Genomic DNA, 27,823 nt, shown 5'->3' with positions numbered 1-27,823 from the left:
AATATAATATCTTCCCTCTGCCAATATCTGGCTTGCTTCTGAATTCAGGGCTATTCTCTTTACTGCTGAAGTCAGTCTTTGTAAGAAATCTGTGAAAGATTCTTTTGGGCCCTGTATAACCTTTGTAAATGACTCCATATTCTTTCCTGGTTCCTCAACTCTGTCCCATACATTCAAGGCTGCCATTCAACATAGAATGAGGGTTTGGATATCATATAAACATTGTGTTTGTACTGCAGCATATTGGCCTTCTCCAACAAGCTGATCCTATAAGACTTGTATACCTTTATCCCTACATTATTTTACTATGTTTTTAGCTTTCTCTTTGAACCACATTTGCCACTGGAGCTGTTGTCTGGGTTCCAGAACAGCATGAGCCAGCTCCCACCAGTCCTGTGGTATAATCCTATTCTAAGTTGACCAGGAGTTTAACATTTGCTTTACATATAAGGAATGCATGCCATAAGATATTATTGCCTCCTTAAACCTTTGTAAGTCCAACATTTCAACTGGAGTCCAAATATTTTGTATATTCTCTTGACCAAGTAGCTGCTGTATGGTTACCAGATAAATTAAGGGTGGTTGTGTGGAAACAAGCTTTCTTTCTGTAACCTTATAATCCAATCCTGAAACAACTTCACTGTTAATTTCTTCTGTCTGAATCTGAATTTCTCTATAATCCATTTTAACAGGTTTTTCTAAAACTTTTATCCTGGCACTTAAATTGACTATCTTTTTAAATAGTAAAATAAGGATAAGAAAAGTAATAATGTGCATAACTCCATCAACATTAATCTCATATAGTTGTTCCATTTTCTGTCTAAAATTTCAAACAAAGCCCAACTTTCTTCCAATGTACACATAAAACCCATTTTTTTAATGTGGAAAATTTTTTTCTCTTTTTAATAGTTTCCTTTAAAATATTTGATATAATTAACTTACCAAGTCTGCATAGAACTGTAGATATCCGAAGGAATTTCAAAACAGCTACCTAGCATCCAAATTTAGACAGACAGAGACAGAGAGAAAGCATAGCCACAAGTTCTGGCTAAAAGCTTGAAACCAACCATGTGTTACCACTTGAGCCAAGTTGAGCTTGCTCTGGCTTCCTTAAGCTCCAACCAAGTGCATTGGCATTTCAGCCAAAAGCAGCCTATGGGCAGTTGCCTGTAGCTACTGCAATTAGCAGTAGCTCCTGCAGGCCTGAGTTGTTATAGCACTGGCTTTTTAAGCAAGTAATTCCAGCTGCAGTAACTGCTTATAGCTAAAGTTGGTTGTGCTAATAAATGAATTTTTAATGAATTCTTGCCACATGGGTGCCAAATGTAGATGCAACTGTCTTATTAAATAAGAAACACAGAGCCAATGCAGAGATGAAAGCCCAAGAGGTCAGAATAATAGCTAAGAGCTAAAAACCTTACACTTCTCTACTGCTCCTGTCCTTCCCTCAGCAAGAGAGAGGTTTACTTCATGTGTCTCTGTCTTTTTATAGACTTTCTATTCTGCTTTCTCATTGGTTGTATACCCAACCAAGTGACCTCCTCGTCAATGCCCATCTATACAAACCTCCAGGTCTTCTATGGTTGTATTGAGATTAAAGGCTTGTGTCGCCATACTGGCTGTATCCTTGAACACACAGAGATCCGCCTAGCTCTGCCTCACAAGTGCTGGGATTAAAGGCGGGTGACACCACCACCCGACTTCTGCTATGGCTTGCTATTAGCTCTGACTCCCAGGCAACTTTATTTATTAACATACAAATAAAATCACATTTCAGTACAAATAAACTATCACCATATTGGGGAGTCAGCCCAGTCTGGTAGATTCAGATGAGGAAGGTCCAGTCCCCTCCTCCCTGCACCAAGGCTGAGCAAAGTGTCTCATCACAGGTCCTAGGTTCCAAAAAGCCAGATCATGCACCAAATACAGGTCCCAGTCCCACAGCCTGGGGGCCTCCTAAATAGTTCAAGCTAATCAACTGTCTCACTTATTCAGAGGGCCTGGTCCAGTTCTATGGGGGCTCCACAGCTATTGGTTCACAGTTCAAATGTTTCTGCTAGTTTAGCTATTTGTCCCTGTGCTTTTTCCAATCATGGTCTTGATAGATCTTGCTCATATAATCCCTCCTCTCTCTCATCTATTGGATTCCTGGAGCTCCACCTGGGGCTTGGCCATGGATCTCTGCATCTGCTTCCATCAGTCACTGGATGAGAGTTCTATCATGACAGTTAAGATGTTCGGCCATCCGATCACCAGAGTAGGTCAGCTCAGGCACTCTCTCGACTATTGCCAGTAGTCTATAGTGGAGGTATCTTTGTGGATTTCTGGGGACCTCTCTGGCACTCTGCTTCTTCCTATTCCCATGGAGTCTTCATTTATCATGGTATCTCTTTCCTTGTTCTCCCACTCTGTTCCAGATCCAGCTGGGACCTCCTGCTTCCCTAAGCTCTCTTTCCCTGACCCTTGGCCTCCATTACCTCCCCTCACATCCAATTTGCTCATATACATCTCATCCATTTCTCTGACACTGGGTGATTCCTGAGTCTTTCTTAGGGTCCTCCTTACTAGCTGGCATCCTGGGAGCGGTGGGTTACAGTCTGTTTATCCTTTGCTTTACATATAGTATCCACTTATGAGTGAGTACATACCATGTTTGTCTTTCTGAGTCTGGGTTACCTCTCTCAGGGTGATATTTTCTAGTTTCATCCATTTCCCTGCAAACCTCATGATGTTATTGTTTTTCTCTGCTGAGTAATACTCCATTGTATATACATGCCACATTTTATTTATCTATTCTTCAGTTATTTAGTAATGAAAACAAATCCACATGGGAGTGGCTGCCCTTGAGATTACATATTTTTGTCATGTGAGGAGAAGGAATTCCCCCCATTTTTTCTTCTAGTACCAGAACTCACCTGCAGTGTTGTCATTTCCTCCTTCCTTGGATCAATACTTGCTTCTTTGGTTACTCATTATGGCTGCAGATCTTCCAGGTGTAGACTCCTCTATTTAAATCCCAGTGTTATATGACACTTAGGCATTCCAGTAAGGAACAATTCTCTTCTGAATACTAAAAATTTTAGGTTTCTTTTTGTTTTATTTCAAGTATCAGATAGATAAAAGTGTAAAAATTTGTATAACAGATTTGATCTGTTCTTATTTAAGTAGTGAGGTTGAGGCCAATTCGTTTTTAAGATTAAGGTAATATGTTGATTGTATATACAACAAATGCTTAGCTCTTAGTAAAATTGTATATAAAATATGGTTTAAAACTTCTAAAGACTCTTTATCTGTTAACAGAAGCAAAATGTCTTCTTTGTATATTTTGATGCTATTTTTCCAATTGTTTGTAATTCTTCAGGAGAACCCTGTGATCCCACCTTCATCCTAAGCTATGCTCCATGCAATGTCATCTGCTCCATTATTTTCCAGAATCGTTTTGATTATAAAGATCAGGATTTCCTTAACTTGGTGAAAAGACTGGATGAGAATGGCAAGTTTCTGAGCTCCTCCTGGTTGCAGGTGAAGTCAAGATCTTTTTATTTTTAGAACACATATATAATCTTTCATTCTCAGAGTTTAAATTCAATACGGACCCAGAAGTAAGGTGACCAGACACCACAGTTTGGAATAATATATTATGAAAAGAATATCTGGAAGACAGATCTAAGTCAATTGCTATACAAATAGCAAAATTGAATGGCAAATGCAAGGTGAAGCATGCCTGCTAGTTCCCTATCAATTTATTTTCCAACTGATGTCCACAGAATTGTCTGTTCAATGTATTATTGCATTCATATCTAGAAGTGTGCCCAGATGTTCACAGGACATTCTTCTATGCACAACTCTTATCCTCCTTGCAATGAGCAAACACATCTTCACCATAGTACTAGGCAGGAATATTTTAGTTTACAAAGAATATTCTCTTAAAGGAATAAGAATATTAATGGCAATAAATCTGCTAGGAAACAATGAGTAGTTTCAATGGTTTGATGTGTCAACTGATATCCTAGTTGACAAGATGACAGCTAGAAATGAGAAGACAAGTGGTTTAATGTTGTTTGGCCCACACACATGTTCTCAGCATTGTCCTAGGCTGAACTGGAATCTCCTGAACTTTCCATAAAGAATACTTGTGATCAGGGTTGCCCAGTGCAACAAGGCTTTGGGCAGTTGGGCAGTACAATAGTGAGCAAATGGGTGTTGTGATATGGGAAAGAGAGAGATGGAACGGTCCATATCCTATGGACAGAGGCACTTCCGAAGAGGTGAAAGCAGTGCGCAGGTGGCAGAGGTGATTGCTACCCAGGGCCATGGTGATGTCTGGACCTTTGCTGCTGTCAGGGCCCATGTCCGGGTTCATGTTCCAATTGCAGTCATGGACAGGATTGATGTCCATGGGCTCCTGATACCACCAAAGGCCAAGAGGAAAGGGCTTTACAGTTACCTCTGCCCACTTCCTCTCTATGTCACTAGGGAGATCAGGCCCTCTACCTCCTATGGGCAGCACAATGGAGTTGATCCCATTGACAGGGGTAGGGAGAGCCATTCCCAAGTATGTGAGCTGAGGTCATCTGACCATGCCCCTCATCTGACATATGGTAGCATGGGTAGGGAAGAGATGCTCCACCAACTGAAGGTGGGAGAGCTGGCCCTGACATTGTAAGAGTGGGAGAGCTGATCTTGTCCCCACCTAGTGTTAAACTCAGGAGATCAGACTCTGCACTTTGCCTGGGCAGTGGAGTAGAGAATAGTTGAGTCAGCCCCAAAGTTGTGAGTGTGGGAGAGTTGGCCCCACTGATTATCTGTTATATTCTGGTATGATTGGGTGAGACTTTCCCCCTTTACTCTTCACTTCTTGCAGCCTCAGACAGAATAAAGGTGACCCCTACCTTTACCAGCTACAGCATTCTGTTAAGCAAGCCATGCTCCTAGCCTGAGTAGAGCACAGTAGAGCTGACCCTTTTGGCATAGGCATGGGTGAGCTGGACCTGAGCATGAGAGAATGGGATAACTGGCCACACCTCCATCATCTGCCATGTGTTGGTGAGGGAAAGGGAAAGATGACTTCCCCCTGCCATCTGCGGTGGGTGAGGGAACTGACCCTCCCCTTACCAGCTTCAGCACCTTGGAAAGTGGGTCCTGCACCTTGTCAAAGCAGCACAGAAGAGATGACCTGTATGAACCTATTGATGTAGGGGAGGGAGAGCAGAGTATGAACCAGCCCAGAGAATGTGAATGAGAGATCAAGCCCCTCCCCTCATCTGCCTTGTTGTGGTATGGGTGGGAAAGAGATTCCCTCCCCTCCCTCACAGCCTGGGGCAGATGGGAGGGCTGGCTTTGAGGTCATAATAATGGGAGAGCTAGCCCTTCCTTTAACCAGTAGTACCACTCTGCAGAGTGGCCCCTGCACCTTGCCTGGGTACACAGTAGAAAAGGAACTGATAGTGTAGGTGTGGGAGAGCCAACTCTGAGGGCATGAAAGCAGCTCATTGCAATAGGGGGTGAACTAGCCAGGGCAATGCCAAAGAGCCCACCTTCATCCTGAGGGTGGCAGAGAGCTGGCAACCCTGCAATTTTCCAGGCTCAGAGAAAGGGTTATGAGTTGGCCCACCCCAACATCCACCACACCTGTGATCTGCTGAAGCATATGGAGGGGCTATTCCTGGAGACCCAGGGCTGCAAGATCTTCACAGGAGAGGGCAAAACAGGATATCCAAGAGAACTCCAAGAGGGCCCAGTATTTATAGTGTAGCAGAAAACAGAGGCCTCGTGCCAGACCAATGATTCTTAGTAGTGAACACTTGCAAGTAAAGATATGTGGATAATAGTGGGTACTACATAACTCACTGTGTCACACTACAGCTTCCACAACCCCACTTTTATTTTTCTCTTAAATATTATTTTATTTTATTTGGCGGTGGGGGATGTTGTAAGGGCAATGGGTGGATGCAAGGGGATGAGATCAAGATGTATGGTGTGAGGGACACAAAGAATAAATAAAAAGCAAGGTAAAGAAAGAATCACTGTGATCATAGAGAAACCACTAAGGGCTGTGGTATACTTTTGCTTTCAAAGACTCTTGGAGCCTCACCCACTTCTGAATACTGACTTCATGTCATTAGCTGGTTTACAGGAGTTAAATATGCACAGGCTACTTTTTTGCTATAAAGTACTTACACAACTCTCTTCACTTCTGCCACCATCTAAAACCTGTCAAGGACAATAATTTACATCATATATTTCAGATTTGTTGCAAATAAATGGTACAAGCCATCAGTGAATTTTCATAAATATGATTTATACTAAAAAGTATTAAAGAAGGTGGGAACTTGATTATGAGTCTTGATCATTTGTTCGGGAATTTATCCCCCAAATCTCTCTACTATCATGTACAATTGCTCCATGTGTGAAATAAAATACCTCTTCCTTGTGCTGGACACCATTTTTCATTCATGTCTGAATATATAAACCAAACTTGGTAGTGATAAATATTATATATGTGTGTGTATTTCCTCATATCTGTTGATTTAAAAAGTTCTTTGGCAAGGGCTGGAGAGACGGATCAGTGGTTAAGATCTTCCAAAGGACCTGATTCCAATTTTCAGCATCCATGCTAGGTGGCTCAAAACCACTAGATTCAGGGGATCTGATAGTTTTGGCCTCCAGTTACCAACACAGAGATGGCACACACAGTTATTCATACATGCACACACCACACACACAATTAAAAGTAAAACAATGCATCTTACCAAAAAATTCTTGGTCTGATTTTGTAGGTCTGCAATAATTTCCCTTCACTAATTGACTATTGTCCAGGAAGTCATCAAAAATTTTTGAAAAATGTTGATTACATCAGAAGTTACATTATGGAGAAAATAAAAGAACATCAGGAATCATTGAATGTTGCAAGCCCTCAGGACTTTGTTGATTATTATCTGATTAAACAAAAGCAGGTAAAATGTGAATATTAATTTATTTTATCTCTTCAGCATTTTGTGGTTAATTGAACGCTGAAATGTTTGTCAGAGATGGTTTAAAGTCGGTATCATTTGAAAAACAATTTTAGTATTTATTATGTATTGGGATACACTATATGGATACTGATAAAAATAAAGGCAATTTGTTAACTGGAGCACATTCCCTCTGTTCTTTAAAAGGTGTAGCAGAGGAGAATATAATACAAGGGGCAGGTAAGATGGGAAAAATTCTAATCAGGTAGAAAATAACCAACTGTCATGGCAGAATGAAAATTGGCACCTTATATGCACATAGTGTGGCTAGATTTCCTGCATATCGAGTGGATTAAAATTGATCTGGACATAGTGTTTATTTTAAAATGAGAGATCCAGGAATTAATTTCAGAATCACTGAGTGGTGTATGGAGAGGCATGTGGTGGGGAAAAGGATGTTTATGGAAGAGTAAGGCTTTGAGTGTAAGTTCAAGCTAATTTTCACCAAAAGAGGTTAAAGATTGGTATCTACTGGGTATCCTGTCAGCATGATCTGCATTGGCATTGTATAGTTTATTCAAAAGACAATTTTACATTGGATTTCCTGAGGACTCAGTAAAAACCAGCTGAATGTAGATGTTTGGGTTTCATTGTGGGCATGGATTCTACTCCACTGATCTTAGATTGTCCTTTGCTAGCAATCTACTACACTAAATTCTTTATTACTGCAACTGAGTAACATTACTTAATATCCTGGCATCTGAGTCCCCTGATGTTGCTTTCTTTTAACAGACTATTTGGTCTGGTTTGTGCCTTTTGAATTTGTAAGATTCAGTTCACAAAGACTACTGAATGCAAAGTGATAACTCAGGGCTGAAACCATGTTTAACTTTTAGTGGTATTTCATGTGATTACAAAACACTGCAACTACCATCTCCTTCTGGTTGGAAAGCTGTTCATTACAATGAAAAAACCACGCCAACCTCCCCACACTATCTGTAGTAGTTGTTAGTGTGATTTCTGCATGTATAAACTTGCCTACGATGAATGGATAATCTAAACTGACTCAGTATGTGTGACTTTAAATTTCTGCCTTGCACTTGCAAAAAAATTTGGACATTTATCTAAATTCACCTTGTTCAATACTTTCTTCTTTCTTTGCAGCAAATGTCATTTTCACGCATTAACAGCACACTGCACTTATTACTCATAGAAGGATATTCCTGTAATTCCTACATCTGACCCATCTAAGCTACACATATGAATATATGTGGATACGTTTATTCGTAACTTATTTTTACTTCCTCTGTCTATATACCCAGGACTCGGGTTTCTGAGTGAAATGATAATATTTTTCTTTCTGTTTGTCTCTTTTGAGCAACTGCTAAACAAATTCACATAAATACACTATCCATGTCTATATGCTCCCTTACTTTCCAAATAACTGCCAAAAGGGGAAATTTTGAAAGTTGATTATTCACAGCAACCCAGTGAGTGTGAAGTGGAGCTTCAGGGCAGATTTGATGGGTATTTTCTTAACAAGCAGAGAATGTGAACATCATTTTAGGTGCTCTTTGGCCTTTATGTATCTTCAGAAAATTTTTATTCCAATATTTTGCCCATTGGTTTGCTTGTTGATTTATGGAATTGTGTATGTATCTCTTCATATAAATGGCATGAAAACATATTTCCATCCTGTAGGTTGTACCTTTCACGTTCTTCTTTTTCGAGGCACAAGGTTGTACTTTCTTTAAACTAACAACATAATTTTTTATTGGATCGTTGTGCTTTTCACATCATGCACCCAATCCCACTGATTTCCCAGTCCTTCCATATCCACCTTTCACCCTTGTAGCCTCCCCCACAAAAGTAAATAAAATAAAATAAATAAAAATTAGAAAAGAAAAGGAAGGAAGAAAAGGCCCCATTCGGACCTCTGTCTTTCCCAAATCTCCATCACATTTTTGTCAAAGTGGCATTGGAAGTTATGGTGTGTCACACAGCATACACTTTTGCCAAACAATGTTACTTACAAATGGTCATTGCGATGAGTCGTCAGGCTAGTTCACTTATTGCTGACTTCTGCTACAACATCAATATTGGACCCTCATAGAGACTCTCAGACATCCTGCTGTTCCCTCAGTTATGAAGATCCTGCAACTATGTATCTGCATGCCGGGCCCCTTCACAATTCCAGGGAGGAAGTAGGGTGAGCCAACTCAAAGCCCTGAAGTTGGGCTTGCATGGTAGACTGGCTGGGCAGGGCTGTCACCTCAGGCTGTTCCTCACTCTCATTGCTTCTCCAGTTCTGTCTCTCTTTGTAGCACACAAACCACGAAGCTTCCCTTTCTCACCCATCTCTCCAGCTCATGCTTGCTTCTGGCACCCTCTACCAGGCATGTCTTGGTGCTTCGGTCTGTCTGTGAACATCTTTAATCCCAGCAGGGGCAGAAAAGGATCTCTGTGAGATCAAGTCCAACTTAATCTACACAAAGAGTTCCAGGACAGCCAGAGATATATGTTGAGACCCTGTCTCAAAAATTAATTAATTAATATATAAATGGCCAGGCATAAAAGTAGACACCTTTAATCTCGGCACTTGAGAGGCAGAGGCAAGAGATCTGTGTGAGATCCAAGCCAGCTTGGCCTACATATTGAGGTCTAGGCCAGCCTCTGCTACCCAGTGAAAACCTACCTCAAAAAGAAAGACAGACAGAAAGGAAGGAAGGATGGAAGGAAGGAATAAAGGAAGGAAGGAGGGAAGGAAGGAAGGAAGGAAGGAAGGAAGGATGGAAGGATGGAAGGAAGGAAGGAAAAAGATATATGTGAACAACCTATATGATCCCAGAAAAGTGAAAGTTCGCATCAATACAGAAATATATGCACATAATATACTCAACATTATTTCTAATTTTATCTTCTATCAGGTTTAGTATAACTGATTTTATATTGAGGCCTTGGATCCACTTCAACTTGAGTTTTATGCATGGTGATAGATATGGATCTATTTGCAATCTTCTACATGTTGGCATCTAGTTATGTGACATCCAGTTATGCCAGGATCATTTCTTGAACATGTTTTCTTTTTCCCATGGTAGAGTTTTGGCTTCTTTGTCAAAAATCAGGTATTCATAGGTGTGTGGGTTGATTTTAGGGTCTTCTGTTCCATTTTATTGGTCGACATGTCAGTTTTTACACCAATACCAAGCTGTTTTTATTACTATAACTCTATGATAGAGCTTGTCAGAGAGGGTGATACCTCAAGAGATGGCTTTCTTGTACAAGATTCTTTTAGCTATCCTGAGTTTTTTGTTTTGCCAAATGAAGTTGAGTATTGTTCTTTCCAGGTCTGTGAAAAGTTGTATTGGGATTTTGATGGGGATCGCATTGAATCTATAGATTGCATTTTAAAAGATCTCCATTTTTACAATGTTAATCCTGCCTCTACATGAGCATGGGTAATTTTTCCATTTTCTGATATCTTCTTGATTTCTTACTTCAGAGATTTAAAGTTCTTGTCATACAAATCTTTCACTTGCTTAGTTACAGATACCTTAATGTATTTTATATTATTTGTGGCTATTGTAAAGGCTGATGTTTCTCTGATTTCTTTTTCAGCCCATTTATCATTTGTATATAGGAGGGCTACTAATTTTTTGAGTTAATCTTGTATCCTGCCACATTGATAAAGGCATATATCAGCTGTAGGAGGTCCCTGGTAGAATTTTTGGGGTCACTTATGTAGAATATCATAGCATCTGCAAATAGTGGAAGTTTGACTACATTCTTTACAATTTGTATCCCCTTGTTCTCCTTTTTCTGACTTATTGCTCTAGTTAGAACTTTAAGTACTATATTTAATAAATATGGGGAGAGCAGACAACCTTGTCTTGTTCCTGATTTTAGTGGAACCCCTTTGAGTTTCTTTCCAATATTTTTATCATGAAGGGTTGTTGGATTTTGTCAAAGGCCTTTTCAGCATCTAATGAAATGATCATGTGTGATTTTTTTCCTTTCAGTTTGTTTATATGGTGTATTACATTGACAGACTTTCATATGTTGAACCATCTTTCTATCACTGGGATGAAGCCTACTTGATTATAGTGGATAATGTTTTTGATGTATTCTTGGAGTTGGTTTGTTAATATTTTATTGAATTTTTGCATCAATATCCATGAGGGATATTGGTTTCTAATTCTCTTTTTTGTTGCATCTTTGTGTGGCTTGGGAATCAGAGTAACTGTAGCCTCATAGAAGGAGTTTTGTAACATTCCTTCTTTTTCTATTGTGTGGAACAATTTGAAGAGTATTGGTATAAACTCTTCTTTGAAGATCTGGTATAATTCTACATTGAAACCATCTGGTCCTGGGCTTTTTATGGTTGGGAGACTTTTAATGACTTTCTATTTCCTTAGCAGTTATTGATCTGTTTAAGTAGTTTATCTGGTCTTGATTTAACTTTGGTATGTGGTACCTATCCATAAAACTGTCCATGTCTTTTAGATTTTCCAATTTTGTGGAGAACAGATGTTTGAAGAATGACCTGATTATTCTCTGGATTTCCTCATTGTCAGTTGTTATATCTATGTTTTCATTTCTGATTTAGTTAATTTGGATTCTCTCTCTCTCTCTCTCTCTCTCTCTCTCTCTCTCTCTCTCTCTCTGCCTTTTGATTAGTCTGGATAAGGGCTTGTCAATGTTGTTGATTTTCTCAAAGAAACAACTCTTTATTTCATTGGTTGTTTGGATTGTTCTCTTTGTTTCTATTTTATTGATTTAAGCTCTCAATTTGATTATTTCTTCATCTATTCCACCTGGGTGACTTTGTTCCTTCTTGTTCTAGAGTTTAAAAGTATGCTGTTAAGTCACCAGTGTGTGATTTCTCCAACTTCTTTATGTGGGCTTTTAGTGCTACAAATTGTCCTCTTTACCACTGCTTTCATTGTGGCATGTAATTTAGGTATGCAGTGCATTCATTTTCACTGAACTCTTGGAAGTCTTTAATTTCTTTCTTTATTTATTCCTTGACCCATTGGTGCTTCAGTTGAGCATTTTACAGTTTCCATAATATTGTAGGCTTTCTATAATTTTTGTTATTGTTTGTGGTGGTAGTGCGAGCCTTTAATCCCAGCACGTAGCAGGCAGAAGCAGGTGCATCTTTGTGAGTTCAAGGCCAGCCTGGTCTACAGAGTGAAATCCAGGAAAGGCACAAAGCTACACAGAGAAACCCTGTCTCGAAAAACCAGAAAAAAATGCTTTAAAGCATTGTTGTCTGATAGAATACAGGAGGTTATTCCAATACTTTTATATCTGTTGAGATTTGCTTTGTGACTGAGCATGTGGTTTATTTTAGAGATGGTTCCATGGAGTGCTGAGAAGGAGGTGTGTTCTTTTTTGTTAGGGTGGAAGGTTCTGTAGATATTGATTAAGTTCATTTGACTCATAACACCAATTAGGTCCCTTATGTCTCTGTTAAGTTTCAAGCTGACCGATCTGTCCAGAGTGAGAGTGGGTCATTGAAGTCTCCCACTATTAATGTGTGGGGTTTGATGTGTGATTTAAGATTTAGTACTATTTCTTTTACAAATGTGGGCGCCCTTGAATTTGGGGCATAAATGTTCAGAATTGAAACTTCATCTTGGTGGATCTTTCCTGTTATAAACATGTAATATCCTTTTACATCTCTCTTGATAGATTTTAGTTTGAAGTCTATTTTCTTAGATATTAGGATAGCTGAGTAGTACTCCATTATGTATATATACCATATTTTCTTTATCCATTCTTCAGTTGAAGGGCATCTAGGTTGTTTCCAGGTTCTGACTATTACAAACAATGCTGATATGAACATAGCTGAGCAAATGCCCTTGTGGTATGATTGAGCATTCCTTGGGTATATGCCTAAGAATGCTACAGCTGGGTCTTGGGGGAGATAAATAATGACATCATGAGGTTTGCAGGCATATGAATGGATCTAGAAAAAATCATCCTGAGGGAGGTAACCCAGACTCAGAAGGACAAACATGGTATGTACTCACTCATAGGAGGATACTAGATGTAAAACAAAGATGACTAGACTGCTATACAACTACAGGTAGGCTACCTAGAAAACGGGATCCTGGGAAAGACCCAGGGATCACCCAATGACAGAGAAATGGATGAGAGCTACATGAACAACCTAGACGACAGTGGGAGTAATGAAGGGCAAGATTTGAGGGAAAGAAAGCTTAGGGGAGCAGGAGATCCCAGCTGGATCAAGAACAGAAAGGGAGAATGAGGAATAACAGACCATGATAAATGAAGACCACATGAGAACAAGAATAGGCAGGGTACTTGAGAGGTCACCATAAATCCACAATGATATATCCTCTGTAGACTCCTGGCAGTGGTCGAGGGAGGGTCTGATCTGACCTAGTCTGGTGATCAGATGACTAAACACCCTAGCAGTCTTCTTGGAACTCTCATCCAATAACTGATGAAAGTGGATGCAGAGATCCTCGGCCAGGCCCCAAGTAGAGCTCCAGGTGTCCAACTGTCAAGAAGGAGGAGGGACTGCAAGAGCGTGAATTGTTGAATCCAAGATTGCAAAAAGCACAGGGACAAATAGCCAATCCCATGGAAGCACATGAATTATGAACCAACGGCTGTGAAGCTCCCAGCTGGATCAGGCCCTCTGGATAAGTGAGACAACTGAATAGCTTGAACTGTTTGGGAGGCACCCAGGCTATGGGACCAGGACCTTTCCTTGGTGCATGAGCTGGCTGTTTGGAACCTTGGGCTTACACAGGGACACATGCTCAGCCTGGAAGGAGAGGACTGGACCTGCCAGTACTGAATGCACCAGGTTTAAATGAATCCCCAGGGGTGTCTTGGTCCTGGAGGACATGGGAATGGAGGAGAGGGTCTGGAGGGAAGGTAGGTATGGGTGCGGGAGGGAGGAAGACAGGGGAACCCATGGCTGATGTATAAAATTAAAACACATAATAATAATTAAAAAAAGAAGTTTCAGAAGCTCAAAAAAAAAAAAAAGATATTAGGATTGCTACCCCAGCTTGCTTCTTAAGTCCATTTGATAGGAAAGAGTTTTCCCAGCCTTTTACTCTCAGGTAGTGTCTGTCTTGAAGTTGAGGTATGTTTCCTTTATGCAGCAGAAAGATGGGTCATGCTTGGTATCCATTCTGTTAACCTGTGTCTTTTATGTATGAATTAAGTCCATTGATATTAAGGGATATTAGTGACCAGGGATTGTTAATTCCTGTTATCTTTTGGTGGCAGTATGTGTGCATTTCTCTTCTTTGGGATTTACTGCTGTGGCGTTTTCTATTGTCTATGTTTTTATGGGGGTATCTGACTTCCTTAGGTTGGAGTTTTCCTTCTGGTGCTGTCTGTGGGGTTGGATTTGTGGATAGGTATTATTTAATTCTGGTTTTGTATTGAAATATCTTGTTCACTTATCTTTGGTGATTGAAAGTTTTGCTGGCATGCAGGGTCTCTTAGTGTCTGCATTACATCTGTCCAGGACCTTCTGGCTTTCAAAGTCTCCATTGAGAAGTTGGGTGCTATTCTAATGGGACTGCCTTTATAAGTCACTTGGCATTTTTCATTTTCTGCTCTTAATGTTCTTTCATTATGTTTGGTGGTTTAATTATTAACTGGTGAGGTGACTTAGGGGCATGGTCTATTTGGTGTTCTATAAGTTTCTTGTATCTTCTTAGGTACTTTCTTCTTTAAGTTGGGAAAATTTTCTTCCATGATTTTGTTGAATATATTGTCTGTGCCTTTGAGTTGGTATTCTTCTCCTTTTTGTCTAGCCCTATTATTCTTAGGTTTGACCTTTTCATGCTGTCCCAGATTTCCTGGACATTTTGGGTCATGACTTTGTTGACTTCAGTGTTTTCTTTGACTGATGAATCTATTTGCTCTACTGTATCTTCTACACAATATATTCTGTCTTCCATCTCTTGTATTATGTTGTACCTATGTTTCTGTTTGTTTACTCAGATTATCTATTTCCAGCATTTCCTCTGTTTGTGTCTTCTTCATTGTTTCTATTTCAATTTTCAGATCTTGAAATGTTTCCTTCATGTGTTTCATTGCTTTTTCATGGTTTTCTTGCCTTCCTTTAAGGAATTTATTGATTTCTTCCAAATTTTATTTGTATTTTCTTCAATTTCTTTATTGATTTCTTCTAATTTTTGTTTGTCTTTTCCTCAATTTCTTTAAGGGAATTTTTTTAAAGGCCTCTAGCATCTTCATGAAGCTATTTTTAAGGTTGCTTTCTTCTGCTTCTTCTACATTGTGATGTTCAGGTTTTGCTGTTGCAGGAGGGCAAGGTTCTGGTGATGCCATATTGCTCTTTATGTTGTATGTATTTTTGCTAAGATATCTGCCCACCTCTTCCTCTAGTCAGTGCAAGAGGTGCTTATGTCTGAGCAAGCTGCTATTGGTCTACTCTGTGCTTGTTGTATCTGTGTCTCAGGGGGCCTTTCTGGGTCCAATCTGAGTTCTTGCTCTAATTGGAGTTGGCAGATTCTGCATCTGAGGGAGGTGCTCTTGGCCCAGTACAAGCTAGCTGATTCTGTGACTCTCTGAGCCACTCTTGGTCTTATCAGGGCTCTTGGTCCAGTCAAAGCTGGTGGATTCTGTGTCTCAGGAAGCCTCAGAAAGTTATTTTTAGACTAATGGGAGCTTGAGGATTCTTGGTCTCAGGAAGTTACTTGGGTTGCAGGCAGATGGGTATTGGGGTAGGACAAGGGTCTTTTAGATTGCACAGTCCAATGGGGAGTTTTGGTGGGGAGCTTAGCAAAGGGAGTCCCTGCTGTTCAGCAACTTGGGCAGAGTTGGGTGGGGGTTCCCAGGGACTGGTGTGTCCAGCGCCTCTCACATTCTTAATTATGTCTGAAACACATTAGCATTTTCAACAGATAAATCTGCTTTATCTGGGTTTTTGGTACTTTGTTCTGAAATCTAAGAGTCCAAACCATAGGGAACAAGCATTATGCCTCGTTTACTCTTCCAGAATCCTTCTTTTCAGGTAGTTATGCTGCTGTTCTGTCATCATGCTGAAGTCTCTTCCTTTAAATGGAGCAGGTTTGGAACTCAGTTGTAAAAGTCTGGCCACAGGTGTTTCGGTTAACTCCTGGCTATCACAACGCTACTGGTTGTGATGTTGATTGTGTCAACACTTCACTACTTTCACTACTGTAGCTCTGCAATAAGATTGTTTTAAATATTGTTTAATGTTTGATGCATTTCTTTTTATTTTTTAAGGATGTTTCTCATTTTTTCTTTTTTCTTATTCTTTTACATGCTTTTCAATTTAATTTAATTTTGCATATCAGCCATGGGATCCCCTGTCCACTCCAATCCTACCCCCCTGTATTCCCCCCAGGTGCCCCCATTTCCATCTCCTCAAGGGCAAAGACTCCCCTGGGGATTCATTTAAACATGGTGCATTCAGTACAGGCAGGTAAGTCCCCGCCATCCAGGCTAAACAAAGTGTCCCTATGTAAGCCCAAGGTTCGAAACAGCCAGCTCATGCACGAAGGACAGGTCCAGGTCCCACTGACTGGGTGTCTCCCAAACAGTTCAAGCTATTCAATTGTCTCACTTATCCAGAGGGCCTGATCCAGCTGGGGGCTCCACAGCCTTTGGTTCAAAGTTCATGTGTTTCCATTAGTTTGGCTATTTTTCCCTGTGCTTTTTCCAATCTTGGTCTCAACAATTCACGCACTTACAGTCCCTCGTCTTTCTCGACAATTGGACTCCTGCAGCTCTACCTGGGGCCTGGCCAAGGATCTCTGAATCCACTTCCATCAGTTATTGGATGAAAGTTCCAGCTCAACAGTTAGGGTGTTTGGCCATCTGATCACCAGACTAGGTCAGATCAGGCTTTCTCTCGACCATTGCCAGCAGTCTACAGAGGAGGTGTCATTGTGGATTTCTAGGTACCTCTCTAGCACTTTAATTCCTCCTATACCCATGTGGTCATCATTTATCATGGTCTGTTTTCCTTGTTCTCCCTTTCTGTTCTTGATCCAGCTGGCATCTCCTGCTCCCTGAAGCTCTCTTTCCCTTGAAATTTGCCCTTCATTACTCCCACTGTTGTCCAGGTTGTTCATGTAGATCTCATCCATTTCTCTGTCATTGGGCAATTCCTGTGTCTTTCTTACGGTCCCATTTTCTAGGTAGCCTCCCTGGAATTGTGAATAACAGTCTAGTCATCTTTGTTTTACATCTAGTATCCTCCTATGAGTGAGTACATACCATGTTCGTCCTTCTGAGACTGGGTTACCTCACTCAGGATGATTTTATCTAGATCCATTCATTTGCCTGCAAACCTCATGGTGTCATCTTTTTTCTCTGCTGAGTAGTACTCCATTGTGTATATGTACCACATTTTTTTCTTTATCCATTCTTCAGTTGAAGGGCATCTAGGTTGTTTCCAGGTTCTGGCTATGACAAATAATGCTGATATGAACATATCTGAGCAAATGCCCTTGTGGTATGATTGAGCATTCCTTTGGTATATGCCCAAGAATGTTACAGCTGGGTCTTTGGGGAGATGGATTCCCAATTTTCTAAGGAAGCACCATATTGATTTCCAAAGTGGCTAAACATGCTTGCTTTCCCACTAGCAGTGGAAGAGAGTTCCCCTTGCTCCATATCCTCTCCAGCATAAGCTGTCTTCTGTGTTTTTGATCTTAGCTATTCGGATAGGTGTAAGGTGGTATCTCAGAGATAATAATTTCATTTTTGAAGTTTGAGGACTCAGACCTCTCTTGCTGTGCCACTTGAATTTGAAGATTTATTTTCCCATTAGAATTTCTATGCATATAAAAGTGATTCATTAGATTATTCTGAGGAATATTATTATAATTTTATCAATATTATATCTTCTGACTCTTGGGTACAATGTGGTTTTCTATCTCTTTGGATACTTTTTATTTCTTATCACTAAGTTTAAGTTTGTGTCCCCATTATGTCTTTGATTATGCATTCTTAGATCTTTCACCCTTTTGCAGCTATTGTATATGTTATTATTTCCCTGATTTCACTTCGCATTATTAATTTCTGCTGTATAGAATCATAACTGGACTTAATTATTTGTTGTCCTGAAATTGTACTACAATCATTTATTAGTTTTAATTGATTTTATCCAACTCTGATTAACATGTAATTTTCAACACATTTTATCACATTCCTTCATAAATATCATTATGTTTTATCATTTCTAATTTGAATTTCCTTATTTTATTTATTTCTTTAACTTATCAGACTAAGTTTTCCAGGATTATATCAAATAGTTCAAAAGTACATGCTCTTAGAGTTTATTTTTATACTAAATTTAGACTAAACTTTTGAACTTTTGTAACACAATGTATCCTATATTTTTAATGTTCCTAAATGTTCTTTGTGGTACTTTCCTTGTCATCTATCCATACTTTCTAAGTATTTGTGCCATGAATGTTTGTATCAACAATTGTCAACTGCTTTTCTTTGTTAATTGTAATGAGCATGTGCCCTTGTTTCTTTTGTTCTAATAAAGAGTTCTGTTTTTTGAATCTTAGATGGGTTTTTAATTTAAAAAACCTCAAAGCCAGATATCAGGATGAAAGCTAAAAGATCAGAGAAGCTGAACAGCCAGTCACTAGTTCTTAAATCTATGAAATACTCAGTCTAAAGAGAGTGAGTTCCAGTTTCCACATGCCTTATGTACATTTCTCTAAGCTGCCATATTACTTCCTGAGATAAAAGCATGTGTGATTTACAATCAAAGGCATGAGATCTCAAGTGTTTGTATTAAAGGTGTGTGCCACCACTGCTTGATCTCTGTGTCTCTATGTCTACTCTAGTGGTTGGCTCTCTCATCTGATCCTCAGGCAAGTTTTATTAGGGTACACAATATATCACCACATTTTCCTTTTTCTTGTGTAAAATAATAAAAGAAGGATTTAACTAATATAAGAGAAACCATATACAATGACTGTCTACAATATATAGTCAAGAAATACATTAGCAATGTTCAGTCCATAAACATTTGACAAATTCAGATAAAATCCTCCATTATCTGTCCTGTTTTGAAGAGTGCAAAATGTTATACATAATTCACTTTATATTCTAACATATAATACCAACCAAAAACTATCTTTTGATGTCTTTCAAACTTACACACTTTATACCACTTTAGTGAGTTTCTGTCCTGAATTTGTTAACAAGGAACACTATAACTATCTAATCTTCAACCCACTCAGAGACCCAAGAAGGAAATAATATTAAATGAGTAAGCAGAAAGTGCAAACAAGAAACTTCCAAAAAATGTGAGAAATGACAGAAACAACTGTCTGTCTGGACAGTCACCCAAAATTTCTCTGCAATGTTGGGGCATCCATATTTTGGCCTACAGGCCTAGCATATCTGACAGGTTCATTTGTGAAGCAGAGTTTTCTGAAGGGTCTTCATACCTTGTCTTAGCAAGGTTCAACAGTCCTTTCTGTTGTGTCCTGTTTGTCTGTTTTTGGACAGCATATAGTCAGCAGTTGAGGCAAAGGCATTTTTTTGCCCAGTGGCTAACTTTTGCCACAAAGCATCTAAAGTCCATATGGATTTTCTTCAATACACACAATCTTCTCTGAAGTAGATTAGTGCTGCCAGGAGGAGACATGTCTCATAGTCATAAAAAAAAACTATGTAATTAAAACATCTTAAATGTCATATTCTATAGATATCTGAAGTGTTTGAAGATGACCTGTATATCTAAGCTTTATCTCTGTTTGACCTTGAATACATGACTAATATGACTTACAAGTTTGATTGTAATGACTAACTACTAACTTGCATTTCTTTATATCATGATGATTTGGTAATAATACCTTTCAAGGACTAAAATTTGCATTATATTGTTAAATGAGCTGTATAGGTACAATATCTTGAACAAGCTTAGAAATGTACATACAGTATTTTATAACAAAATCAATCTCTAATTTGTATCAATATACATGATTTTTATACAATATAAAAACTTCTAATCCAAAGCAAAATATTTAAAACTAGTTGCTTTTTAAAAGTAGATTCAATAATCTGTCTTTTTATCTTATCATATCCCTGTCCTTTTTTTCCAGAGTAGATTCAGTAATCTACCCTTTATCTATCATTTCTAAATCTTTTATTTGAGAGTAGATTCAATAATCTACCTTTTATCTTATCATATCCATATCTTTTTTTCTTCCTTTTTTAAACAAGGACCATGAATTTAATTTCCTTTGTTTAGCTTTTTTTCTGGCCATTAACAATTAACAACTTGTAACCAACCACAATAAACAAAGACAATTATCCTTAACACATGGAATGACCAAAACACATCCATCACACCTCTTGGGAATGGGCCCATCATATTCTTAAAATGACTTACTGATGTCTGAGGGGGAGCGAAGGCATCATTAGGGAATCCTGAAGAGAAAAATTTTGGGTTAATTCTCAAGTCCTAGGCAAGGTAGCAGTATCATTTTGTCCAGCCTCTGCATAATGGGAAAGTGCTGGGCTTGCTTCAAGTCCTTGCATGTGTAGTCTGTGAGGTTAGGTCATCTCAGCTGGCCATCTCGAAATTGCCCTGAGCAGTTTGTAGATGATCTTTGGGTGGTATTTGTCAGCTTAATGTCATTGTCATAGACCATCTGGAATCATTATTTGGGGGTACTATCCTCCATACTTTAGAGATCGAATTAGGTCAGATTATTTTTCTTCTTGGTAATTTTTCCAGGTATTTCTCCCTTTTCATGGAATGACTATTTGTCCAAAAGTCTTTAAATTCCTCAAGATGGTTGTTTTTGTTATCCTGAAATGTTAAAAAAAAAAAAAAAAATCCCCAACCCTAACTTTGAGGAGTTTCAAATCTAATCTACATCAATTTTGATTTATGGTTTTTACTGAATTTTTTTTATTTTTTCTATAGCTGTTCTATCATCTATTGTATGTTTTTTTACAATAGAGATTAGGTTTGTCAATTTCTCTACAAGGAGTTTTCTCCACAATTACAAAAACGGACTGAATGGAATTTGATATGAGGGCAAGAGAGAGGCTCCTCAGGGAGTTTCCTGATTGCAAAGGCAATGATTAGTTTGTCTGTCCCTTGTTGAGCTACATTTGTTAGTTCAGTGTCTGCCTTTGCCACATCTTTTCATAATCCAGAAGGGAGGGATGCTCTGTTGGAATTATTCCTTGAGAAAACATTATTTCCAGGAATGCCTGACTCATAGTTCCTTATTAGGTGATCTTGTTTACTGCAATTAAAACATCTGACATTATTAGTTTTCTTCAAACCTCTGGAAATCACCTCTCCTATCCAAGTATCATCATGGCCATGAGATTCAATAGTAATTGGATCTTGCATCCATTCCTCCACAGGTGCTGATCTTGCCTTTAATGGCCCAATTATCTTTTGTATTGTGTTTTAGCATTTGCAAAAGTGAGAGATTCAATTACTCTCTGTATAGTTTCTGAATTTGATATCATTCTATTTACTTATGAAGTCAGACTTTGTAAGTATCAGTGAAGGTTTCTTTGGTGTCCTATATAACTTTGGGAAATGACTCAATTTTCTTTCCTACTTCTTCAATTCCATCCCAAGGCTGCCATTCAACATTAAGCCAGGGTGTGGTCATCATATAAAAATTGTCTTTCCACATTAAAATAATCTCCCTTCCCAAGAACTTGATCTTGGGAGATTTCCATACCTCTCACTCTACTTTGTTGTCCAATGATCTTAGCCTCATCCTTCTCCAAGCCCTCCACTGTAATTGTGGACCAGCCTCTAAGACAGCTGTAATCAAATCTCTCCAGTCTAGAGGGATAATTCTATTATATGCTGACCACAGTTTGACATTTGCTTCACATATGGGGAATGCATATAACACTATAGCTTCTCTGAATCTCCTCAAATCTAATATTTCCGCAGGAGTCCAATTAGCTTGTACAAAGCCTTGAGCATTTGGCAGTTCCTGTAGGGTTACTGGATAGATTAAGGATGGCTGTTTGAAAGCCTTAGGATGTTTCTCTGTAATCATATGATGCAATGCTGAGATTAGTTCTCCTTTTGAGTCTGAATTTTTCTATGAACTGTTTCAATAAGTTTTCCTAAAACTTTCATCTTGGCACTCATATTAACCAACTTTTTTGATGATAAAACAGAAATAATCAAACAAAAATATGTATAATTGATATTACATAAATCCCATCTATTTTAATTATCCTCTCATTCAGTTTCCACTTTCAGACCATCATTTGTATTATCAAACAGACACCAAATTCTTTCCATTGTAAAAACATATAGCATTTTTTAATGTGGGACAAATATTATCTTTTACCTATTTTCTCCCTTTAAAAAATCCTAATTGTCAACAGTGACAATTCAGATGAGTGGCTGACTGCCTCTGTGTAGAACAGTAGAAGCCCAACAGGTTTCAAAGTAGCTACCTAGTGTGGTAGCAGTCTGAGATGGGGATCCAGAGGGAGCCCACAACCCACCAGGAGAGAAGAACCCAAAGAGTCAGTCATCTGCATGAGGGAACTCAAGAAAGTGGCTAACTCCTATGGGTTTTGGAGCCAAAACAAAAAACTTACAGAGCTTGCTGCAGAGAGGCTGCAATAAAATCTTAGCCAACAGGTTAGGGATTCCAGCCCATATGGGGTGGTGACACTGGTTCCATGCAGCTCTACCTAAGCCAGGGCCGGCAGGAACACAGTCAATTGGCATTTTGTGAATTCATGCTCTACAATTTGGATGCCTGTTGTTGTTTGAAAATTAGATGGTCTTTTAATAAAAAAAAAAAAAAAACCCAAAGCCAGATATCAGGGTGTAAACTGAAAGATAGAGAAGCTCAACAGCCAGTCACTAGTTCTTACCTCTACAAAATTCTCAGTCTAAAGAGAATGAGTTCCAGTTTCTCCCCAACTAATATGCCTTTCGCTGCCCTGCCATATCACTTCCTGGGATTATAGGTGAGTGTGCTTCCCAAGCAAAGGCATGAGATCTCAAGTGATGGTATTAAAGGTGTATGCCATCACTGCTTGGCTCTATTTCTAATCTAGTGCCTGGCTCTGTCCTCTGATCATCAGACAAGCTTTATTGAAGTACACAATATATCACCACGGAGTTATAGTATGGTGACTGATTTTTTTTCAGTAACCGTAGAGTTTGGGGGTAATTACCACTTTGTCATAGTTTGTAGTCTTTAAAATTTTACACTGTGCCATTTTCATATTGTTTTGTTATTCATTTTAATTTCCCCACAGTTTTAGATATTATTCTTCAAAAATAAATTCAAATGACCAATAAAATTACAGATGTCATTTTTCAACTGGAAGGACAGAAGATATCACAATCAGATTTGACACTACAGTAGTAACTGCAGAACTTTATCAAAGAAAAAACTTCTGGTGATAATGAAATGAGAAGGACACAAAATATAATGTTGATGAAAGTGTCAATTATTACAGCCATTGTAGAAAACAATGTCAGAGGTCTTCTACTCTCTATCTATCTATCTATCTATCTATCTATCTATCTATCTATCTATCTATCTGTATGTCATGGGACCCAGGCACTTTACTTCTGAGCTCATATCCAAAATATATCAGTATATGGAAAATGCAAAGATTCTCATTACAGATCCATCTTAGTTTAATACAGAATTTGCAGAGATAGAGTCAAATGTCCTCCAGTGTTCTTCACCATTTAAAGTACACAGGCCCTCATTTTTATGCCTGAATCTGTGTACCCCACAATTAGACCTAACACAATACTTTTTCATATGATTTTGATGGGAGAAAATAATTAATGAAAAAATGTTTTGTTTATTATTTTAGGACATGAAAGTGCAAAACTATACACACTTATGTGCAGATAATCATATCAATGCAAAAGTTAGGCTAGTAAGGAATTAGGGTGAAATTGAAAATTATAAAAATCGGTGCCATAATTTCTCCTCTACTCTACATTTCAGAATTTTTGTTGGCAACAATATAAAACAAACATCTTGCGGACATCTTAATATAAAATAATTGCAAATGAATAAGTGTTCATGTCAAGTTAACTAGACCCCAAGTCTATGTAGCTCAGCAAATTTCTATACAGTTAGAACAACCATTTGGAATGGGACCTATGGAATTTTATTCTAAATTTTATACATTTGGTAAGAAATATATAAACTATGTAAAACTGTAGAACCATTCTAATCAGATGTGCTGATAAAGAATTTATCAGATTATTGCATCAAATTATTCGTAGGAAAACCACAATCAACAATCAGAATTTACACTTGAAAATCTGGCAGCAACTGTGAGTAATCTGTTTACTGCTGGGACAGAGACAACAAGCACAACACTGAGATATGCTCTCCTGCTCCTGCTGAAGCACCCACATGTCACAGGTGAGGATACAGATGGTGACAAACAGAGTTCCTATAAGATGCTTGAAAGACTCTGTTAGTGTCCTGTGTGTTATTCTTAGAGACCTTTCAGTCCTTCACCTTCTGTGTCACTCACTGCTGTAAAGAAAAACATGACTAAGAGAAACAGACTCTGACAGTAGGAAAAGCAACCAAATTCTGGTCAGTATCTGAGTTATCTGGAAGGTAAACTCCACCAGGCATGGCCAGGATACATTGTCCTGTGGAGACATGTTCTTTTATTCTTAAAAGTCATGTTTTTAGATCAGCTGAGATATTTTGGTTTCCTTTCCTCATTCTGATGCGTCTAACTTTGGGGTGGAGAAAAGAAAACTCACCTCATGGAAGCATAAACAAAAAGCGTAGAATGTACTGTGTCTGGCTGAGAGACTGTGCATTCTGAGAAGTGTTCAAAATATTTAGATTCTCTAAAAACATTTTTCCATTAATGCAGAAAATATAGATTAAGGAATTTTATCACTTCAGAAGTCCATTTCCTTAAACTTCTGTTGAACAATGATTTTTTTTCAACTGTACCAATCGTGTTTTCTTTTACACTGTAATTTAAAACAGAGCCAATGGTCCAGCATACATGAAACATGCTTTCTTTCCTGTGCTCAATATATAATACATGACAAAAACACATATGTGAATCAAAATTTATATTTTTAGGATGGGGAGAGATAACAATAAGCAGACAAAGAGACTTCAGCAAAACTACTGAAACAATAATATGAGGAATGAGAAAATACAAAGCAACAAAGATAATGTTGAAACATAAATGTTAGATGAACACGCACGTGGTAAGAAAAACAAGCTGTGGATCTATATCTACAGACCAGTGAAGAGGCCTGTTCCAAAGGAATGGAAGTTTATGTAGAGAATAAAGTTGTTTACAGAATGCTCACCTTGGTGAGGTCCTCTTCCTATTCCCATTCAGCAGGTAACCCAGCTCCAGGAAAATAAAATTCTTGAAAGAAACTGAGTCTCAGAAGCCTTTAACCTGAGACATTGATGACTGACAGGGAATGAGCAATGCATAGGGATGAAATGGTAGCCCAGGGGCATATGAGTCCCAGAATTCTGGTTCTCAGAGCCTTTTCTCTGCCTTGTTCCATGAATGGAAGCAGCAGGGTCTATCCTCCAGACAAAGGGAATAAATTATAACTCCTTATTTCAGCACACTAATGGAAAATATTTGTCTTGTATTATTCAGATAGATTCAAAATATTCACCAAAGATAGACACATGGATGTTCAGTATTGAATAGTATCATGAATCTTTCTAGGGAGATCACTGAGTCTCATATAAAATATTCTGATTGAGACTACACATGAATTCTCAGGATCAGCTGTTTTCTTGTGAGGTCCTAAAACAGAAGGTAGATGACAGCTCCAGGTCTGCAATAATTTTTGTCCAATTTTCCATTTTTTCATAAAATTTGTGAGAATGTTTTTTACCGTACTATCTGAAGTAAAGTCACAGTTAGTCATGGGATCCAGGAGCCTGAAGATCTCTTGTTGGAGGGTAAGGGTTGATGGGTAACAGATCTGGGAATCTCCCAATTCAACATTGACCGTGTGGGTGTTCTTTATCCAAAAATGAAGAATGAAAGAGAAACAGTTCAGAGTCTAATGCTCCTTTTAATTGAATATATATTCCCAGCACTTATAAATATATACCTATATTTCCAGCATGAATTTAAATCAAAAAAATGAAAATTATGAACAAATGAAAATACATTCATTTATCTAGAGGACTTCTAATAATGGAAAATGATCATAAGTTTCATGATAATGAATAATATTTATGTAATTGCAATTAATCTAACAATGACTATTGATATAGCAAAGTATTATAATCAAATCTGCTGCTTTTTCCTTTTATTCAAAATGGATTTTTTTCTTATGTAATATGTTTTGATTAGGATTTCCCACTCCCTTTACTCTGTCTTTTTACCTCTGTCATTCCAGATTATCATTTTCTGCCTCTCGTTAGAAAACAAAAAGACTTCTAAAAAAATAATATATACTATAATACAATGTAACAAATACAATATGACACAACAAAAAATAACACTAGAATTGGAAAAAAACGAACAAAGGAAAAGAACACAAGAGAAGGCACAGGAAACAGAGACCCATTCCTTTGCACATCAAAGAATCTCAAGAAAAAAAAAAAAAAACACTAAACTGGAAACCATAACATATATGCAGAGGACCTGATGCAGACCTGTGCAGGCCCTGTGCATGCTGCCTCAGTCTCTGTGAGTTTATATGTTCTTTGATTATTTTGATTTTATAGGATCTTATGTTTTTAATATCCTCCATCCCCTCTGGTTCTCACACTCTTTCTGCCTCCTATCCCACAGGAATCCCTGATCCCTGAGGGAAGGGATTTGATGGAGACATTCCATTTAGTGTTAAGTATTCCAAGGGCTCTCATTCTCTGTACAACGTCTGATTGAGGGTCTCTGTATTTGTTGGTATCTGATGAAAGTTGAAGCTTCCCTTAAGATGGCTGAGCAAGACAGTGATCTAAGAGTATAGCAGAATGTTGTTAGGAGTCATTTTATTGCTATGTTTGTGTTCCATGTTCTGTTGTTAATGTTTTGTTTCAAAACAGAGTATTTGATTTTAACATAGGTTCCTGGGCTCTCTAGTCTCCCAGTATTGGCCTCCAAGCAGTTTCAGGATGGGTTTCATAACATAGATTGAGCCTTAAGTTAAATCAGTTCTTGGTTGGATACTCCCTCAAGTTTTATGCCACCATTCCCCTAGCACATCTTGCAGGCAAGACACCATTTTGATCAAAGGATTTGTTGTTGTCTTGGTGTTTATGATGCTCTTTTGACAGTATGCAGAGTATATTCGTGCACTAAAGATGCTAGAACATAGGGGTGACGGTTCTATGTAGGCATCAGCTTGACTTGTCCGTGTTCACAGTGTTGTATGGGTGTTGCTTCAACAATTGATCTATGCTGTCAGTTTGAGGAGAGCAACTTATTGTCTTGCCACCAGACTGGGTTTTTTGAGATTTCTATGGAAGTCCTTTGACCAACAACTCAATTAAATGTAACCTAACCCTGGTACTGGAAGTTTCATTTAGGGACAAGGGATTTTCAGTTTGGGCTCTTGGATATTTCATTTATATCACCTTCATATATGTTTATGAAGTATGTACTGTATTAAGATTCCATACTATCCCTCAAATGGCCCTGAATTTTAGGTGTTTCTCCCTACATTCCCCCCTCGTCCTTGTCTCCCCTCCGCACTCAGACCTTACCCCAATATATCCATCACTATCTATTCTATCTCCCTCTCCTAACAATATCTATGTGTCCCTCACAGTCCCTTAATTTACATCTACTCTCTGTGGTTCTACAGAGTGTAGCTTGGTTATCATTGATTTAAAAGATAATATCTACAC

General features: G+C 38.4%; 1 protein-coding gene across 3 annotated transcripts in view; it reads left to right on the top strand.

Moving 5' to 3' along the window:
* LOC118587206 (cytochrome P450 2C26-like) overlaps positions 1 to 27,823 on the top strand; it is a 47,684-nt gene that overhangs the window by 7,500 nt on the left and 12,361 nt on the right. For 2 of the 3 annotated variants that reach the window (XM_036192983.1, XM_036192974.1), the window contains 3 exons: positions 3,362 to 3,522; positions 6,780 to 6,956; positions 24,235 to 24,376. In XM_036192983.1, the coding sequence (XP_036048876.1) occupies positions 3,362 to 3,522; positions 6,780 to 6,956; positions 24,235 to 24,376 (480 nt within the window). The remainder of the gene's footprint in view (positions 1 to 3,361; positions 3,523 to 6,779; positions 6,957 to 24,234; positions 24,377 to 27,823) is intronic. The other variant, XM_036192991.1, reaches the window with a different exon arrangement.

This window comes from Onychomys torridus, chromosome 1 (genome assembly GCF_903995425.1).
Source record: "Onychomys torridus chromosome 1, mOncTor1.1, whole genome shotgun sequence".
NCBI lineage: Eukaryota > Metazoa > Chordata > Mammalia > Rodentia > Cricetidae > Onychomys > Onychomys torridus.
Note: the sequence above shows the minus strand (reverse complement) of the source record. Positions and strands in the feature narration are given on the sequence as shown.